Source organism: Hypanus sabinus, chromosome 29 (genome assembly GCF_030144855.1).
Source record: "Hypanus sabinus isolate sHypSab1 chromosome 29, sHypSab1.hap1, whole genome shotgun sequence".
NCBI lineage: Eukaryota > Metazoa > Chordata > Chondrichthyes > Myliobatiformes > Dasyatidae > Hypanus > Hypanus sabinus.
In genome coordinates, this window is record NC_082734.1 from 4732593 (window position 1) to 4752615 (window position 20023).

The window sequence follows — 20023 nt, forward strand, 5'->3', positions numbered from 1 at the left end:
AGGCTGCCGGGACAATGGGGCGAGGTTAGCCGGTAGCCACATCGCACAGGAGGGTCCTATCACCTGGGCCTACGAGAAAGTCCTGCAGCTGCAAACCCGAGACTGCGGTCCTGTAGCTGGGCATCTTCTTGTCTGCCTGCTGCACCTCCGCCAGTGCTGCATAGTCCACCCCCAGGGACAAGACCTGGACAGCTGGTCTGGAGAGTGCGTCCGTCACGACGTTGTCCTTTCCCAAGACATGCTGGATGTCCGTCATGTGCTTGGAGATGTAGGACGGATGTCGCTGCTGGCGAGCCGACCAGGGATCAGACACCTTCATGAACGCGAAGGTCAACGGTTTGTGGTCCATGAACACGGTGAATGGCCTGCCTTCTAAGAAGTACCTGAAATGCCGGATTGCCAGATACAGTGCCAACAGCTCCCGGTCAAAAGCACTGTACTTCAGTTCGGGTGGTCGTAGGTGTTTGCTGAAGAACGCCAGGGGTTGCCAGCACCCCACCAACTGCTGTGTCGGATGCGTCCACTGTGAGGGCGGTCGGAGTGTCTGTTCTGGGGAGCACCAGCATCGCGGCATCTGCCAAGGCTTCATTGGCTTTAACGACAGTGGTCGCGGCCTCCTTGTCCCAAGTAATGTCCTTGCCTTTACCCGACATCAGGGTGTACAAAGGGCGCATGATATCGGCTGCTGAGGGGAGAAAATGGTGGTAGAAGTTCACCATACCAATGAACTCCTGCAGGCCTTTGACCGTGTTGGGCCGGGCAAAGTGGAGATCACGTCTACCTTGGCGGGCAGAGATGTTGCCCCGTCTTTGGTAATCCTGTGGCCCAGGAAGCCGATGGTATCGCGACCGAACTGGCATTTGGCTGGGTTGATCTTGAGGCCGAAATCACTCAGGCGGGAGCAAAGCTGGCGGAGGTGGGACAGATGCTCCTGACGACAACTGCTGGCTATAAGGACGTAGTCCAAATAGATTAACGCAAAGTCCAGGTCGCATCCCACCGCATCCATTAGCGCGCTGGAACATCTGTGTGGCATTCTTCAGGCCGAACGGGGTGACGAGTGCTGTTTTGGGGATGTCTTCAGGGTGCACCGGAATTTGATGGTATCCCCGGACGAGGTCTACTTTAGAAAAGATTCTTGCCCCATGCAGGTTTGCTGCAAAGTCCTGTATGTGCGGCACGGGGTAGCGGTCTGGAGTTGTAGCCTCATTCAGTCTGTGGTCGTCGCCGCATGGTCTCCAACCCCCAGCTGTTTTGGACACCATGTGCAGGGGGGAGGCCCGTGGGCTGTTGGACCTCCGTATGATCCCCAATTCCTCCATCCCCTTGAACTCTTCCTTTGCCAGGGGGAGACTTCGTGAGCGGGTGTGGAGGGGTGGTCCCTGGGTCGGAATGTGGTGCTGTACCCCATGTCTGGGCATGGCTGCCGTGAACTGCGATGCCAGAATCGATGGAAAGTCCGCCAGGATTCTGGTGAATTCATTGTCTTGACAGCGTGATGGAGTCCAGGTTTGGGGCCGGCAACTTGGCTTCACCCAGGGAGAACATCTGGAAAGTCTCAGCATGTACCAGTCTTTTCCCTTGCAAGTCGACCAGCAGGCTGTGAGCTCGCAAGAAGTCCGCCCCCAGGAGTGATTGGGCCACCGCGGCCAGTGTGAAGTCCCACGTGAACCAGCTGGCGCCGAACTGCAGCTGCACTGTGCGGGTGCCATAGGTCCGTATCGTGCTGCCGTTTGTGGCCATCAGGATGGGTCCTGGCTTCCTGTTGTGGGTGTCATACCCCGTCGGGGGCAAGACGCTGATCTCTGCTCCGATGTTGACCAAGAAGCGGCGTCCCAACTGTTTGTCCCAGACGTACAAGAGGCTGTCCTGGTGGCCAGCCGCCATAGTCATTAGCGGCAGCTGGCCCTGGCCCTTGCAGGGCGGGCGACAACAACAGTGGGCTTTTGTGCCCCACCACTGGTGGTAGAAACACCACTGTTCACTGGCCTCCTCACTCCTGCCTCTGTGTTGTGTGCGCCCCCCTGCCGGGCCTGGTCTGGTCTGCTGTTGGGCGCGTGGCCTGGTAATCTGACCAACGGACGCCACGCTCTCCCTCTTGGCTTTCCACAGCACGTCTGCTTGGGTCGCCACCTTCCGGGGGTCGTTGAAATCTGCGTCGGCCAGCGGCAGATGTATGTCCTCGGGCAGTTGCTCTAGGAATGCTTGCTCGAACATGAGGCAGGGCTTGTGTCCGTCAGCCAGGGACAGCATCTCATTCATCAATGCTGACGGCAGCATCTTGTCTGCCGAATCTGGAACTGGGCTTCAGCTTGGCTAAACAGAAAGTTGGTCGCAGTGTCCAGAAAGTTGGCAGTTTTAGTGAAACTGAGTGAACAGATGAAGAGTCGGTCATCTCTGGTCCAAATCCTGTTTGGACTGTCGGGCTCACCAATGTAGCAATGTGCTACACACAGCGCTGAAATAACGACATGCAGTCGGTAAGTCATTTGGAGACTATTCAAACTTCGCGACGCTGGCATTTAATCCCTAGCACCCGCCCTCCGGGCGGAAATGACATCAGAGGTGCATTACCAAAGTCTCCCCCCGCGCGTTGGCTATTTGTGAGCCGGTTTGCCTGTGCAGAAAGTGGGTCGCCACATTACTACGCTAACTTTCCTCGGGTTCAATACTGTACACTACCTTGCCAACTCGCCCAATTTGTTGATGTAGAAATTTGGAGGATCACCTGAATAAATCCTCTCTCTGTAAGGTTAACAGTATGGTAGATTTTCAACAGACCAAACCAAAATGAAGAGGAAAGAACATTGAAGAGAAATCAGGAAAATGATAATAAAGCAGCAGAAATCTGGGGAGGACTACCTACCCTGGAGCTCTGTGTGGCCCATTGTGAAAAATGGTAAAAACTAGAGCCGCAGTGCCTGGGAAGGCCGCCCCCTAAACTTCGTCACCAGAGAATAATTCAGCTTGTAAGAGAGGCTAATGGGATGCCAGCAGTCACTCTGAAAGAGCTGCAGATGTCCGTGGCTGCAACTAGAGATTAAATTCATGGCTCCAAAATCTTTAAGGCCTTGCACCGAAAGGATATTTATGGAAGAGAGGCATATCCTTCCTGTAAAGACTTTGCAAAGCATCGCTTAGAAGATGCTGTAAAGATGTGGAAGAAAGTCTTGATCAGATGAAACTAAAGTGGACTTTTATAGCCTCAACAGTAAGCGGTACATGTGGCATAAGTCGAATACTGTGTATCAGCCTAGTAACACCATCCCTACTGTAAAGTATGTGGAGGTAGCTTCATGCTATGGGGATGCTCTTCAGCAACCGAGTTGGAAATCTGGTCAGGATTGATGGGAAGATGAACGCTGCTAAATACATAGAAAACCTGGATAAATACCTGCAAGCCTCTGCCAGCAAGCTTAAACTGGAGAGGAAGTTCATCTTTCAGCAGATTAATGACCCAAAGCACACTGCCAGAGCAACCATGGAGTGGCCCAGTCAAGGTCCTGACCTTAACCAATCGAACATCCCTGACAAGACCTCAAGATTACTGTCCACTGCTGCTTGAGCAATTTTGCAAGGAGAGATGGGCAAATCTAGTAAAGCTAATAGACACTTATCCAAAAAGACAACTGGCTGTAAGAAGTGGTTTGACTAAGTACTGGGCAAATGAGGATGAATACTTTTGAACTTCTGACATTTCAGATTTTGAATTTTTAATTTGTCATGCTTTATAATTTTCCCAGTTTTTTGGGGCACTACTGTGGAAAAGAGGAACATGTGATTCACGAATAAAAATTCTCAGTTAAATTGATCAAGATCCCTTGTCACATAAATGAGTATTACAACCAAAGGACTGGGGGTAGAATACTTTTACAAGGCACTGTACATGCAATATTCTTAAAAGTTATATGTAGTTTTCAAAAGGAACTTGTAACTACTGATTAGACCTGTAATTTTGGATGAACTGGTCTATGGGGTGTTGGTGGTAAACTTTTAACAAGAGAATATACTTAGGTTGTGCCTGAGGTATTAAACATTTCAGGTTATTTGGACTTTATAGACCAAACTTTGCATCTTGGTTTAAAACAAAATCATATATGCCCAATTTTTGTGTAACACTAAGCAACACAGACAAAACGCTGGAGAAGCTCAGCAGGTCAGGCAGCATCTATGGAAATGATAAACAGTCGACGTTTTGGGCTGAGACCCTTCGTCAGGAACGAGAAGGAGGTGTGAAGAAAAAGGGGGGAGAGGAAGGGGAAGGAGACTAGCTGGAAGGTGATAGGTGAACCTGGGTGGGGGTGGGGGGAGAAGGGGAAGGAGGACAAGCTCGAGGGCATAGCAGAATGGGGAGGAAGAGACTCGGGCAAATGATAGGCAAGTGAGAAGAGGTAAAAGGCCAGAGAGTGGGGAATAGAAGAGGGGGAGGGGAAGGAAAAAGTCTTTTTACTGGAAGGCAAAATTGATGATAATGCCATCAAGTTGGAGACTACCCTGACGGAATATAAGGTGTTGCTCCTCCACCCTGAGGGTGGCTTCATCTTGGTAGTAAATATTTCTGAACTATTTTTTTTATTTTCGATGATATCAATGCCAGTGAGTAGATTGTTGCTCTGCCTTCTCACTATAGTGCGGCTGTTTCTGCCGAATACTGTCTGCATTGAACAGAACTGAAAATCAGATTCATGTAATTGATTTATTTAAAGGTTAGACTTGGCCAGAATATTTTTGGATTTCACTAAATTGCATGCACGGGGTGATGCTGTTGGTCATTCTCAGCTCTAGAGTGGAGTACAAGGCGGCAACAACAATGGACAGCTCACTGGCAGATGAATTTGAATACCAATTATACATTACGTCTTCATGGTTTTAAAAACTAAAATGTACAGTCCATGAAAAATGCAAACAAAAGTTTGGAAAGGATGTGCTGTCATTGGAGAGGGTTCAAAGGAGGTTCATGAAAACAATTCTGGGATTGAAAAGCTTGTCATTTGAGGAATGTTTGATGTCTCTGGGCTTATTCTCACTGGAACTCAGAAGAATAACGGGTGATCTCATTGAATGTTGAAAGGCCTTGATAGACTGGATGTGGAGGAGATGTTTTCTTTGGAGGGGGAGTCTAAAACCAGGAGACACAGCCTTAGAATAGAGGGTTGTCCTTTTAGAATAGAGATGAGGAAGAATTTCTTTAGCTGGAGCGTGGTGAATCTGTGGAATTCATTGCCACAGGTGACTGTGGAGGCTAAGTCATTGAATATATTTAAGGGAGAGGTTGATAGATTCTTGATTAGTCAGGGCATGAAGGGACACGGGGAGAAGGCAGAAGACTGGGGCTGAGAGGGAAAATGGATCGGCCATGATGGGCTATATGGTCTAATTCTGCTCCTCTATCTTATAGTCAAAAAAATGTATAGACTGGTCAGGTTATTTGCACAGGACATAGAAAGAAAACCAAGTTCTTAACATTTATTACTAGTAACATGGAGCCAGAAACCCTGTTGAAGTTGTGCTAAGTTCACATCAAGCGTGAAATAGATGACACGTGAAATGCTATGTGTAGCATTGGCCACTAGGATACAGAGACCTTTGAGGAAGGAGAAGAGCAGGTATTCATAAGGATGGTTGTCTATTTTATAATAGCCATCCACATATGCCTTTTCAAAATTATCTGGAATTATAATGTTTCTCTTTAAGATCAGAGAATATTTCCACTGTGGGATAGAGCAAGCCAGAGCCTCGGGATAAAATATTCACTTGGAAGCCATGTGGGGAGTTCTTTATCTAAGGAGTGGTGGGAATTATGAATTTACTATCACAAAGAAAGGTTGAGATTAAATAGACACATCTAAAGGGAAACAGGAAAAGGGAGTAGAGAATTGTAAGTAATGTAGAAAATATTGCAGGAAGTTCGACTAGAATATAAATGTCAGCAATGTCTACAGCTGAATTGCCTTTTTCTGTGCCTTACACTCCACGTAGCACAAGAAACTCACAAATAGACTTGCACCTGGCCTCTTTGGCAGCATGTCAGAGGTTGTGCTGTCCAAGTGAAAGTTCTTTCAGTAGGACAAATGATGGATGGGCTGGTGAGGGAAGAAATGGGCAATGTAAAATAATTCTGTAATGCGGCAGGGACCCCAGTTGTAATTTAATCGGGATCACCCTTTCATCGCCCTTTGTGGAGGGATAAGCTGTTTACTTACTTCTGGTTATGCTACTGTAGTTTAGGGCAGCAGTGAATGTCCTCCATCTCTGGGGATGCTCAGCGCTTCCTTCATTGTACCAGTAGCTTCCTCTCTGTGTTCACCACTCAGTCATGCAGGTCTTGGGTGGAGACTCAGATGTGGAAGGATTCTTCATCACTGTTTCTGTAACCAGTTTATTTTACCAGTCAGGGTTGTTAGCCCTGAGCTGAACCCCCAAAACTGGATGGCCAATGCTCCACTCTTAGTTTGACCTGTTTGGCATGGGTGACCCCACCAAGAACCAAAGTATGAAGCCATGACTCTAGCCAACATAGCCCTCCAGGTCATTGAAGCACACAAGCCTCCAGATCACAACAATTTGGTCCACTTGGAGGATAAAATGCTTACTGAAGGTTTATTTCCCACTCACTTTTCAAGGAAAATGCTGGAGGAACACAACAGGCCTGGCCTTTCTATGGGAAAGTTGAGCTTTTGGGCTGAGACCCTCCTTTAGGACTGGAAAAAAGAGATAAGTCTGTGGAAGGAGGGGAGGAAGAACTACAAGGTAGTAGGTGATAGGTGAAACCGAGAGGGGAAAGGGTGAAGTAAAGAACTGAGATGTCAATTGGTGAAAGATAAAGGACTGGAGAAGGGGGAATCCGATAGAGGACAGAAGGCCATGGAACAAAGGGAAGGGGGAAGGAGCACCAGAGGGAGGTGATGGGTAGGTAAGGAGATAAGGTGAGAGAGGGAAATAGGAATGGGGAAGTAGAGCAGGAGGGCAATTCACAAAATTCTGGAGGAACTCAGCAGGCCACAGAAAATGCAGGCCAGGTAGTGTCTAGAAAAGAATAAACAGTCGACCTTTTAGGGCAAGACCCTTCATCGTCCATCGTTTGGAGCTACATGCCACACATTTCTTTTCCAATAATCTCGATCAAAAATTGTGCTTCCCTAGGGACAGTTTCATAAATTGAAACCAAAAGATGCAGTGGGTTAGATGCTTGTTCTTCATCTACGGGTGTTAGCTTTACATCCTGCCTGGAATAATGAGGTCCCTGCAATCGGACATTGAAGCTTGCATTCCAGGTGAAATGAGATGTCAGCCTCTGAGTGGGGGGTATATTGACCTCTGTGTAAAACTACCAACTTGCAGATTGTCACCAAACTTTAGTCTTGCACATTTTCAAAATGGTAAAATATTACCCACTTCAATAGACTGCCTTGTTCTGAGATTGGGTTGGAACACAGTAGCAAACATGATGTGACTGAAAACACAAAATGTTGGCAGAACTCAGCAGGCCAGACAGCATCTATGGGAGGAGGTAGCGACGACGTTTCGGGCTGAAACCCTTCATCAGGAATGAAGATGCTGGTATGGTTAACAGAGATTGCACTGGGCGAAGAGAATACTGGGGAATGGAAAAAATATGTTTTTACTCTTTTGAATATAAAATTTGCATAAAACATTTCCTTTTTGAATATAAATTAGCATAAAGTATTTTTTGAATATAAAATTCATATAAAAACTAGATTTGTGCTGAAGAAGGTATACATCTTAGTAAGTATCTCTGCTTCTGAGTAGTCTCAGAAAAAAGACTTGATTACAAGGCAGAGATAGGGAGGAATCTGTTGTCTGAAACTCAAGGCAGTCTTTGGAATCAGAAAATGATAAGCGATGAGTCACTGAGTGTATTTTTAGCTGAGATTGCGAGAGAGTTTTGAACTGTTGGAGAATTGGCGGTTATGAGGGTGAAAGGAAAGTATTGAAACCGAAGATCAGATTAACCATGATATTGTGTGTACTAATTCAAAAGGTTATATGGCCTCCTTGCTGCAGCTTATCGTAATTTTTATGCCTTGCACTGTACTGCTGCAAGACTGCAGATTTCACAAGATATGTCAGTGATGTTATATTGTGTGAGGCGTTGGTTAGGCCGGAGTGGGAGTGGTCACCTGCCTGCAGAAAGGATAGCAGTGGGATTGAAGGAGTGCAGAGATTATTTACAGGAACATTGTCTGGACTTGAGGACGGTTGAATAGGCTTCAGTAGTTCAATAGGTATATTTAATGTCAGAGAAATTTATGCAATATACATCCTGAAATTCTTCTTTGCAAACATCCACGAAAACAGAGGAGTACCCCAAAGAATGAATTATAGTTAAATGTTAGAACCCCAAAGCTCCCCCCAGCTCCCTCCTCCCATGCATGAGCAACAACAAAGCAACGATCCTGCTCCCCCGCCCCCACCAGCAAAAAAAAGCATCGGCATTCCCCTACCAAACACTCCAGTGTGCAGCAAAGCATCAGTAGGTTAGGACTTTATTCCCTGGAACATAGGCGAATGAGGAGAGATTTAATGGAGGGGTATAGATAGGGTAAATGCAAGCAGGCTTTTTCAATTCATGTTGGATGAGGCTAGAACTGAACCATATGTTAAGCGTGAAAGGCGAAATATTTAAGGGGAGCCAGAGGGAGAACTTCCTTGCTCAGAATGGTGCAAGTATGGAAGAAGCTGCCAGCGCAAGTGGTGGATGTGGGTTCGGTTGCAGTGTTTAAGAAAAGCGTGACTAACTACATGGATTGACAGGGCATGGAGGTCTATGGTCCATGGTCTGATCATTGAGACTAGGCAGTATAACAGTCTGCCACAGACTAGATGGACTGAAGGGTATGTTTCTGTCCTGTGATTCTCTATAACTCTATAATAAACCTAACTCTGATGCTTTATGTTCCTGAGCACGATTCAGAAGAGGTTTGATTCACATTTAATGAGATAGTTTGTACAGTGCTTGTTCCTTGACATTTTCAGATTGTGTCCTCAGCCTCCACAGACCTGCAGGATTACACGTATTACTTTGTTCCAGCACCCTGGCTTTCCGTCAAGCTGCTGCGGCTCCTGCAGTGCTATCCTCCACCTGGTAAGGCTCTTGCATTACCTAATGACTGTGTCCTGCACCGTTGTGATCAGAAACATCTGTCTTCACCAAATTACCTGCAGTGTCGCCAGTGAATCGGTTCATACACAGATATAATAGTGAAACAGAAGATGGTCGTGCAATGACAGAACGGTTTGCCGCTCCTGTGCGTCGCTGCAGTGGGATATTTAATGGACGTACCGCCAACGGAATTAAGAAGTATTAATAAAACAAATTGCAGTATTAACAGTATGATCCTGAAATTGTCAACCAAAGATAAATGTTACACAAATGCAAGTTTCTAAAAATATAGATAAGGATACAATCAGTGGTTAAATCACCAGACTATTTATCTGAAGGCTATAATCTCATCACAGTCCATTTCAGGCAAAGCCCTCCCCCACCATTGAGCACATCTACGTGGAGCACTGCACAAGACAGCAGCACCCATCATCATGGACTCCCACCACCCAGACCATGCTCTCTTCTCACTGCTGCCATCAGGCAGGAGGTACAGGAGCCTCAGGCCCCACACCACCAAGTTCAGGAACAGTTATTAACCCTCCACCATCAGGCTCCTGAACCAATGTGGATAACATCACTCACCTCAACACTGAACTGACTCCACAACCTATGGACTTTCAAGGACTCGACAATTCGTATTCTCAATATTATTTATTTATTATTTGATTTTTTTTTTGTATTTGCAGAATTTTGCACAGTGGTCATTTGTCTATGTGTGTAATATTTCATTGATTCTATTGCATTTTTATCTAAGTACCTTGATAATAAGTTTTCTTTGAACTCTGTGCAATCTAGAACCACAGGTTCAAATCACATCCTATAATCCTCAAAATTAAAAGTAGGTTAATTGTTTGGAATTAATATATTTAAAATACTGGTGGTAATGATGACCCACAAAGCTGCTAAAATATTAAAGGATCAAACCCATTGGATTCATAAATATTCTTCAGGAGAGGAAATCTAGCTTACCAAAGTGTTGAAGTGGCTTAGAACGCACTCTGTTCAAGAGCCATTAGGAATGAGTGTTAATTGCTGATGTACAGATCCTGAAATAGGTTTAAAGGGACATAGAACAGCACAGTACAGGCCCTTTGGCCCACAGTGTTGTGCCAACCCTTTAACTGACTCCAAGACTGATCTAACCCTTCTCTCCCCACGTAGCCCTCCATTTTTCTTTCATCCATGTGCCCATCGAAGTGTCCTTGATGCATCTGCCACCAGCCCTGGCAGCTTGTTCCATGCACCTACTGTCTGTGTAATTAAAAAAAAAAAAAATCCCTTTTGACATCTCCCCTACATTAAAGTAATATACACAAATGCTGGCAGAACCCAGCAGGCCTGGCAGTGTCTATGGAAAAGAGTGTACAGTCAGTGTTTCGGGCCAAGACCTTTCATCAGGACTCATGGAGGGTCTTGGCCCAAAATGTTGGCTGTTTACTCTTTTCCATAGATGCTGCCTGGACTACTGAGTTCCTCCAGCATTACGTGTTTATTACATAAAGTCATGCCCCTCTTAGTCTAGTAATTTCTACTCTGGGGGGGGGGAAGAAATGGTCTCTGGCTACCAGCTCTGTCACTACCCATACATCTCCATCAAGAAGTCGGGTCTGATATTTAGTAGCTAGTGAACCAAGTAGCACAAACCTAGGTCAGTTTGTTTGCTCCTTGCTGTATCAAGACTTGTTAAATTGATCAGTCGGTGTGATTTGATTGTTTTGCTACACTCCTATTTCATTCTCTTGCAGAGGACACTGCTGTGAAAGGCCGCCTGATCGAATGTATGGAGACTATTCTGAACAAAGCTCAAGAGCCACCTAAATCCAAGAAGGTACAACACTCCAACGCTAAGAATGCAATTCTTTTTGAAGCAATCAGCCTTATTATACATTATGACAGGTATGTGATATGCTGCTTATAAATGATTTATTGTGATAGAATTGGTGTCAGGTGGTCATTGATTGCCAGATAGTTTTGATTTTTTTTTCCATGCTCATTGTCCACTAATGCACGTACATTGGCTCAACTGGAATGTAGCCAATTTTGTGAAAGCGAATGACATCCTGAACTGTAACCTGGAGGTGAGCATGGAACGAAAGGTTGGATCTCATCTCCCAGATGGATTTATACCAATCTGATAGGTTCTTGATTAGTAATGGCATCAAAGGTTACGGAGAGAAGACAGGAGAATAGAGTTGCTAGTGATAATAAATCAGCCATGAAGGAATGGTGCAGCAGACTCAATGGGCTGAATGGTCTTATGCTGCCCCTATTTCTTATGGTCTGTAAATGGAAAACCAAGATGTGGGATAATGGTAGGGCAGCACAGTACCATGGTGGAGAGCTCAAGTGACCCAGGTTCAATTCCCTCCGCTGCCTGTAAGGAGCTTGTACGTTCTCCCCATGACTACATGGGTTTCCTGTGGGTGTACCGGTTTCCTCCCACAATCCAAAGACATACCGGTTGGTAAGTTAATTAGTCATTGTAGTCATGATAAGCCTGGAGTTAATAGGGGTGTCGCTGGGCGGTGTGGCTCCAAAGGCCAGAGGAGTCTACTCCACACTGCATCTCAATAAGTAAATAAAACAATGCATGCACTGCAACTTGTACTAATGAGACTACTGATTTCAGCTGTGTGAAAATGGAGCACTGAGGGAAAAGTATGAGAAACTGATAGAGAAATTGATACACTCAAAAAGCTGGAGGAACTCAGCAAGTCAGGCAACATCAATGGAGGGGAAGAAAAGCAACATCTCGGCCCAAAACATTCACTGTTTCTTCCCCTTCATAGATGTTGCCTGTCTTGTTGAGTTCCTCCAGCATTTTGTGTGTTTATTGCTCAACACTTCCAACTTCTGCACATGCTTTTTTCTGAAATAGATAGGAATTATTTTGTGGATCCTGTGATCAGCTAAATGGCCAAGGTACCTTATTTATTTTCACTGCTGTGTTTATGCAATCTGCTGACTGCTTCTGTTAGGAGGAGGAAATAGTGGCTTGTTTTGAGAATTTAATCTTTTAATAGCTTTTTAAAATTTCCTGGCAGCGAACCTAACCTGTTGGTACGTGCGTGTAACCAGCTTGGCCAATTCCTGCAACACCGCGAGACTAACCTCCGGTACCTAGCCCTGGAAAGCATGTGTCTGCTGGCAGGATCTGAATTCTCCCACGAGGCTGTCAAAACCCACATTGAAACGGTCATCAACGCACTGAAGGTAAGCTGCAATTTTTTGTTTTGAAGGAACCAAAGTTTTTTTTAAACTTTAAGATTGTTTAGTCATTTTCTGTACACAAGTATAAGGAGAACGAAATGTAACTCTGGATCCATTGTGGCACGAGAAAGACATAAAAGATGAAGAAACACAATAATAAAACGTAGGCAATAAATATAAGTACATAAGATAGCTTATAGGTTGTATATCTGTAAAGTGATGCTAGGCACAGGAGTGTCTGTACATAAGGTGACTGACAGGAAGTTATAAAGTAGTGGTGGAGTTGGTGGATGGATATGTTGATCAGTCTTGCTGCTTGGGGAAAGTAACTGTTTTTGAGTCTGGCGATCCTGGCATGGATGCTATGCGGCCTCTTCCCTGGTGGGAGTGGGACAACAGTCCATGAGCAGGGTGTGTGGGATCCTTCATGATGTTTCTGGCCTTTTTCCAGCACCTTTCTATAGATATGTTCTTGATGGGTAGGCTGGTGCAGGTAATGCTTTTGGCAGATTTCACCATCCATTGTAGAGCCTTCCCGTCTGCTGCAGTGCACTTCCATACCAAGCAGTGATGCAGCTAGGTAGGATACTCTCTCGTGTGTTTCTGTAGAATGACATGAGTGCATGAGTGTGTGTGTGTGTGTGTGTGTGTATATATATGTATGTATACACACACGCGCTCTCTCGCTCGCTCTCTTTCTCTCTCTCTCTCTCTCTTGTCTACTCAGAAAGGGGAAGTGTTGGCGTGCTTTCTTAATTCTGTAGGATGTGTTCTGGGACCATGAGAAGCCGTGTGAGATGTGCACTCCCAGGTGTCTGAAACTGCTTCCAGTTTCCACTGCTGTGTCACAGATGTAAGGAAGAGTATGAGTGGTGCAAGTTCTCCTGGAGTCGGTAACCATCTCCTTAGTCTTATTGACAATTAGGAAGAGTCTAGTTGGCTGGCACAGGCCTCGAGCTTTTCCACTTCCTCTCTGTAGGCTACCTTATCGTTGTTGGTGATGAGCCCCGCCACTGTCTTGTCATTGGTGAACTTGACAATGTGATTTCTCCCTCTCTGTGCTGGCTAGCATTTTTCAACCTCAAAAACGACTGGCGCTGATTTTTCACTGTTGCCCTAGGACTTGCATGAAGATCTGATCACATTTTAGGTAATTTTTATGCAGAAATAGAGAAGATTAGAGAAATAGAGAAATTAGAAAAATAGAGAAATAGAGAAAATAGAGAAAATTCTACAGGGTTAACAAACTTTCTAGCACCACTGTAAAACCTCTTGAAGTCCCCTTTAGGTGTTCCACAATGCTTTGCTGCCATTGGCATGCTTTATGAAGTACAGTTGCTATTCTGTCAAAGTAAATGTGGCAATAAATTAGTACTTCGCTGGTTCCCACAAATAGCAATGTGATGATTGCCAAATATCTTTGCATTAATAACTTTGCAGCCCTTGTTTAAAATTGTCAAGTTCAAGGTCAAATTTATTGTCTTTGGACTGTGCATATATACAACCAAACGAAATGGTGTTCCTCTAGACGGTGTGGTGCTACTGCACAGGATCAAAAGAAGCTGCAGAAAGTTGTGAGCATTAGTCAGCTCCAGCTTGGGCACTCGCCTCCATAGTATCCAGAACAGCTTCAAGGAGCAATACCTCAAAAAGACGGCATCTATCGTTAAGGACTCTCATCATCAGGAAGGAGGTACAGAAGCCTGAAGGCATACACTTGATGACTCACTTGATCTTCTTCCCCTTTGCCGTCCAATTTCTGAACGGACATTGAACCCATGAACGCCACCTCACTACTTTTTTTATTTTTGCACTACTTGTGCTAATTTAATAGATAAATTAGTACATAAAGCAAAATATTACATGTTAATAAAATACACTTCAAAATGCATATAATTGTGAGCACAGGTAAACAGCTCGCTGTCCTAGTGACACGGCCTGAGGGAAGAAGTTGGCAGTCGCAGTCCTAATCCTGATAGTCCTGTACCTCGTCCCTGACAGTACTGGTTGAAAGAGACTGGGTTTGGATGGTAGGAATTCTCTATGATGCTTCGGGCATTTTGTCTGCAATGTTCCCGGTAAATGTCACAAGTAGTGGAGAGAGAGACTCCAGTGATCTGCTCAGCAGTTGCTACTATCCTCTGGGTCCTGTGGTCCTTGCAGCTTTGTACCACACAGTGATGCAGCCAGCCAGACAGTGATGCTCCTGTAGAAAGTTGTTAGAATATGGGCTTATGCTTCACTTACTGGAAGAGCAGACAGGATCTCTGTTTAATATCCCATCTGAACGATGACACTTATGACAGTGAACACTCAGCACTGGAATGCGAGCCTCGGTGTTCCTCATTCTGTGTCTGGATAGTGACGTAACCCCCAAAACTTGGGATTCATACATGATCCTGTGTAGTTGGAGGATGGAATTGACTTTGACATCACAAAGAAAGGAGTGGTTGGCCCTGACATCACCTTCTAATTTCCATTCTCAATTCATTTTTAGGGCATGTGAATAAGCTGTCTGGTCAAAGATGAAAGAGATTGGCTTTATTTGTCACATGTATATCAAAACATACAGTTTCAGAAATGCGTCATTTGTGCCAAATGAAATCAGCAGGAATAGTGCATGGCAGCCTGCAAGCAATGCCACGTTTCCCGTGCCAAATTAATATGTCACAACTCACTAATCCTAATTGCACATCTTTGGAATGTGGGAGAAAGCCCACAGTCACAGGGAAAACATACAAGCTCCTTACAGACAGTGACAGGCATAGAGCCCTGATCTCACAGCAGGTGTTGTGAAGCATTTTGCTAACCACGAGGCTACTGTGTTAACCTACTAAAGTAATATTGCACTTGGCTGTGGTGTCTCACGTGGCTCTAAGTTCATAAAAGTGAAGCATTGTGATTTTAGGCAAGGTATTGACAATCTGCCTGAAAAAGGACAGGTGCGATCTCTCTGCCCTTAGTACCAATGATCATTTGCAGAGGTTTGAATAAATTCTCTCCAAATACCAATTCAATATATTTGCTGCCCATCGTGTTGCTGGCATTTAAGGCAGCACGATGCGGTGTTCATCATGTCAGTAGCTTCCTTTTGGTTTTCACTTCTAGCAGTCACGCAAATCCCCTGCAGAAACTTTGCAATACCATTAAACTCAGATGTAGAAGGATTCTTCATTGCTGTTTCCATAACAGTCTTGTTTTACCAGTCAGGTTTGTTAGCCCTGAGCTGAAACCCCGAACCTGGAGGATCAGTGGACTACTCTAGTCTGGCCTCCGGCTTTTGATAGGGTCATCCATGCCAAACAGGTCAAAGGGTGAAGGTCAAAGCCCAGACTCCAACCAATATAGCTGTTTGGGTCTTTGAGGCACACAAGCCTCCAAACCACAACAAGGATGTGGTCCTCTTGGAGGACAGGTTCAGTAGATGCCACAATAATTTTCTATCTTTGCACTTTCTAGATGCAATAATTCTATTTAATGATATTACAGAGAACCAAGCACCATAGAGATATATTGCAATGCAATTGCTGGTTCATTGAGTTTTTGTTTATTATATTGAATAGACTGAGCGGGATGTGAGTGTGCGCCAGCGAGCTGCGGACCTTCTGTATGCCATGTGCGACCGAACAAACGCACCACAGATTGTGGCTGAAATGTTAAGCTACCTGGAGACAGCTGACTATTCCATTCGAGAAGAAATTGTGAGTTTTGCTGTCTTGTCTCTTTCAAAAGTCATCTACGTCAATAACTAGCACGTAGAAGCTCTCCTCTGTCCTGTCCCCTTATTGGTGTAATGGGAGTAGGGAAGATGAACTGTTTCTTTTGGATTAACTTTGTGCGTTAATATACTTCTGTGAAACTCTTTTCATTGAATAAGACCATAAGATATAGGAGCAGAATTAGGCCATTTGACCTATCACCATTTCATCATGGCTGATCCATTTTCCCTTTCAGGCCCAATCTCCTGCCTTCCCCCCATATCCCTTCATGCCTTGACCAATCAAGAACCTATCAACCTCTGCCTTAAATATACGTAATGACTTGGCCTCCACAGCAGCATGTGGTAACAAATTCCACAGTTTCACCACTCTCTGGCTAAAGAAATTCCTCCTCATCTGTCCTAAAAAGACGCTCCTCTACGCTGAGGCTGTGTCTTTTGGTCCGAGACTCTCCCACCATCCTCTGCAGATTGTGGTTAGAATGAATACTGTTTAGCTTTGCAAAGAAGGATTGTTCTTCCCCCTACTTTACCTCACCAAATTCTTCACATAAATGGCCTTTTACTCCTTTGCATCCTGAAATCAGCAGCCTTCATGTGTGCTGACTTTGGGACCTTATTGAGGGGTATTTTCTGACTTGACCTCCACTATTTTCCCCATCCTGCAGCTGTTTGGAGATTTGAAAGAGTGGGTTTCCACTTTTTTTTTTAAACTTTCTGTTGCATTGCTTGTATAGGCTGCAGAAGTTTCCTATAATTGGACGATAAGAAGTGCTAGGAGCAAGGTTAAGCCATTATGGCCGATTTATTATCAGTCTCATCCCTGCCTTCTACCTGTAACCTTCGATGTTCTTACTATTCAAGAACATATCAACCTTCACTTTAAATACACCCAACGTCTTAGCTTCTACAGTTGTCTGTGGCAATGTATTCCACAGATTCTCCACCCTCTACCTTAAGAAATTCCTCCTCATCTCTGTTCCAAATAGACATCTAGTATTCTAAGGCTGTGCCCTCTGGTCCTAGACTCTCCCACTACAGAAAACATCCTTGCCACATCCACACTATATAGGCCTCTCAGTATTCAGTAGGTTTCAGTGAGATCTCTCAACCCCTCATTCTTCTAAACACAGGCCCAGAATCATCAAATGCTACTCGTATGTTAACCCTTTCATTCCTGTGATCATTCTCATGAAGCACCTCTGGACCCTCTCCAATGCCAGCATATTCCTTCTGAGATAGGGGCCCAAAACTGCTCACAGGACTGCAGGTGCAATCTTACAAATCCTTATAAAGCCTCAGACTTACATCCTTGCTTTGGTATTCCATTTCTCTCAAAATGAATGCTAATGTGCATTTGCCTTCCTCAACAACTACTCAACTGCCAGGTTCACCTTTAGGGAATCCTGCATGATACTCTTAAGTCCCTTTGCACTGCACCTCTGATTTCTGAATTTGCTCCCCATTTAGAAAATGGTCGACGTCTTTATTCCTTCTACCAAAGTGCATGACCACGAACTTCCCTACATAGTATTCCATCTGTAGCTTATTTCCCCACTCTCCTCTAGTTATTTATTTGCTTATTTGTTGATATACCGTGTGGAGTAGGCCCTTCTGGCCCAACAAGCTGCACTGCAGAGCAATCCCTGATTTAATGGCAGTCTCAGGACAACTTACAATGGTTAATTAACCTATCAACCAGTACATTTTTGGGCTGTGGTAGGAAACTAGAGCACCCGGAGGAAACACACATGCAGTCGTGGGGAGACGGCAACGGTGGGAATTGAACCCAGGTTGCCTGTATTGTAAAGTGTTGTGCTAACTAATTCCATGCCACATCTTTCGATGTCCTTCTGCATGCTCCACTTGGAGTCATAATCCTAGAAAAGTGCAGTGCAGAAACAGGCCCTTTGGTCTGTACCGAACCAATTTAACTGCCTACTCCCATCAACCTGCACTGGGACCATAGTGCTCCTCCATACCCCTACCATCCATGTACATACCTAGCCTACTCTTAAATGTTGAAATCGAGCTCGCGTGTGCCACTTGTGCTGACAGCTCATTCCAGACTCTCACAACCCTCTGAGTGAAGAAGTTTCCCCTCGTGTTCCCCTTAAACTTTTCAACATTATCTTTATGTCATGCATGAACTTGATCACAAAGCCAAGTTATCAGTTAAACATGTTTACCTGATAAAGATTTACCTGAGAAACAGCCAACTAGCTGGTATAAGGGAAGGAGGCAAGAAAGCACCTGGGCAAAATGAAGGATTGGTATTGGGACTGGACAGTGCTGGCAAGTGGTGGCAGTGCATCTGGTGCAAGCACATTGCTAGAACAATGCAGACTCTGCATTGAATAGCAGAGGCACTGAACTATTGACTTGCTTGGTCTTGGAATGAACCACAGTGATGATGGCCGTACTTCGTGTGCTCGGAGTTTGAGAAAATGACCACTTGCTCTGTTTGTATCAGGTGTTGAAGGTGGCAATCCTAGCGGAAAAGTACGCCGTGGATTACACGTGGTACGTCGACACCATCCTGAACCTCATCCGCATTGCAGGGGACTATGTCAGCGAGGAAGTGTGGTACCGGGTTATTCAGATTGTTATTAACCGTGACGACGTCCAAGGCTATGCCGCAAAGACTGTGTTTGAGGTAAGTGTCTGTCCTGAAAGTCTGAAAGAAATCAACAACTCTTTCAATTGTTAATAACACCAAAATAAACCATTTGTCACATCATACATGTCATATTTATGAATTTGGACCATCTCTTTCTCCTCATTCCCTGTCCTTAGCTTTTAAGTTTTGGCACTTTGGCTGTCCATCTAGATGTATGAGAAGGGCTTCTGCCTTCACACTCTCTCAGTCATTGTATTCCAGATGCCGGTGGGAAAATAGTCCTCAACTCTCATCTATTAGGTTCAACTAACTACTTTAAATCTGTCTCTAATTATTGATCTCACCACGAAGGGAAATCTAACTAGGCCCCTCCTAATTTTAATTATAATTAACTTTTAAAAGTAAACAGCTGCAGCCTAATCAGTCACACTTAACTAAAATGATCTGTTTCTACATAGGAAGTGTCCACTCCTACTCAGGAAGTGTCTTTTATGGTGCATGTGATATGCATTTTGTGTGTGCACCGTGGTCCGGAGGAACATTGTTTTTGATTCTATATGTGTACAGTCAGATGACAACTTCAACTTCTGAAGTCTGCACTCTGTCTAAATGTTATAACATCCTTCTACAGGACAATATGTAAAGTGGCTTGAAAAGTGTTATGTTAATGAATTAACTTTTTCCCTTTTTGCTGCATAAATAATTTTTAATATTAAAACTTTTCACAATTATTTGATTGCTTGTGTTATGGTACATGAAGTATATTAGCCTGGTGTTTATAGTATTGAATATAGAGGTTTGGGATGGTAGTGAATATTGGTAGCTCTGGTTGAGGCATTTGATGTTGTGGTATAGGCTGAGCTTGCAGACGTTTCATCACCAGTCAAAGTGACAGCCTCAGTGCCAATCAGGACTGAGGTATGTGAACAAAGGTCCTATTGTAAACACAAGCACTCCCAGAGACAAACATCATCAACTGCGTAGTTGAAGGGCCCACTCCACACTCTATCTCTAAGTAAATAATTAAAAATACGTTTACTAAGAATCGCATAATCCTTCATGGCAGACTGGTCAGAAAATCTAAAACCCCATGGCATCCAAGGAATTGTGACGTTGGATGGATAAATCTGGGAGTACCCACATTTGGGAAGAGCAGCTATGGAAATTTGGGAGTGCCTACATTTGGGAAGGATACCCACAGAAATCTGAGGGCATCCATTTTGGGGAGGGCATCATGCAAACTCCACAGTGACAGCACTGGTATCTCGGAATTGAACCCAGACTGCAGAAGTTGAGGCATTAGCTCTGCAATTGCGCCATTGTGCTGTCCCAAATTTTGTAAAAGTGG

At 44.6% G+C, this 20023-nt stretch overlaps 1 protein-coding gene across 2 annotated transcripts in view; it reads left to right on the top strand.

The window, feature by feature from the left end:
• The window catches only part of ap2a1 (adaptor related protein complex 2 subunit alpha 1), a 108222-nt gene that overhangs the window by 39380 nt on the left and 48819 nt on the right, over window positions 1-20023 (top strand). For both annotated transcript variants that reach the window (XM_059953456.1, XM_059953457.1), the window contains exons 7-11: window positions 8998-9106; window positions 10873-11023; window positions 12172-12340; window positions 15901-16038; window positions 18529-18711. In XM_059953456.1, the coding sequence (XP_059809439.1) occupies window positions 8998-9106; window positions 10873-11023; window positions 12172-12340; window positions 15901-16038; window positions 18529-18711 (750 nt within the window). The remainder of the gene's footprint in view (window positions 1-8997; window positions 9107-10872; window positions 11024-12171; window positions 12341-15900; window positions 16039-18528; window positions 18712-20023) is intronic.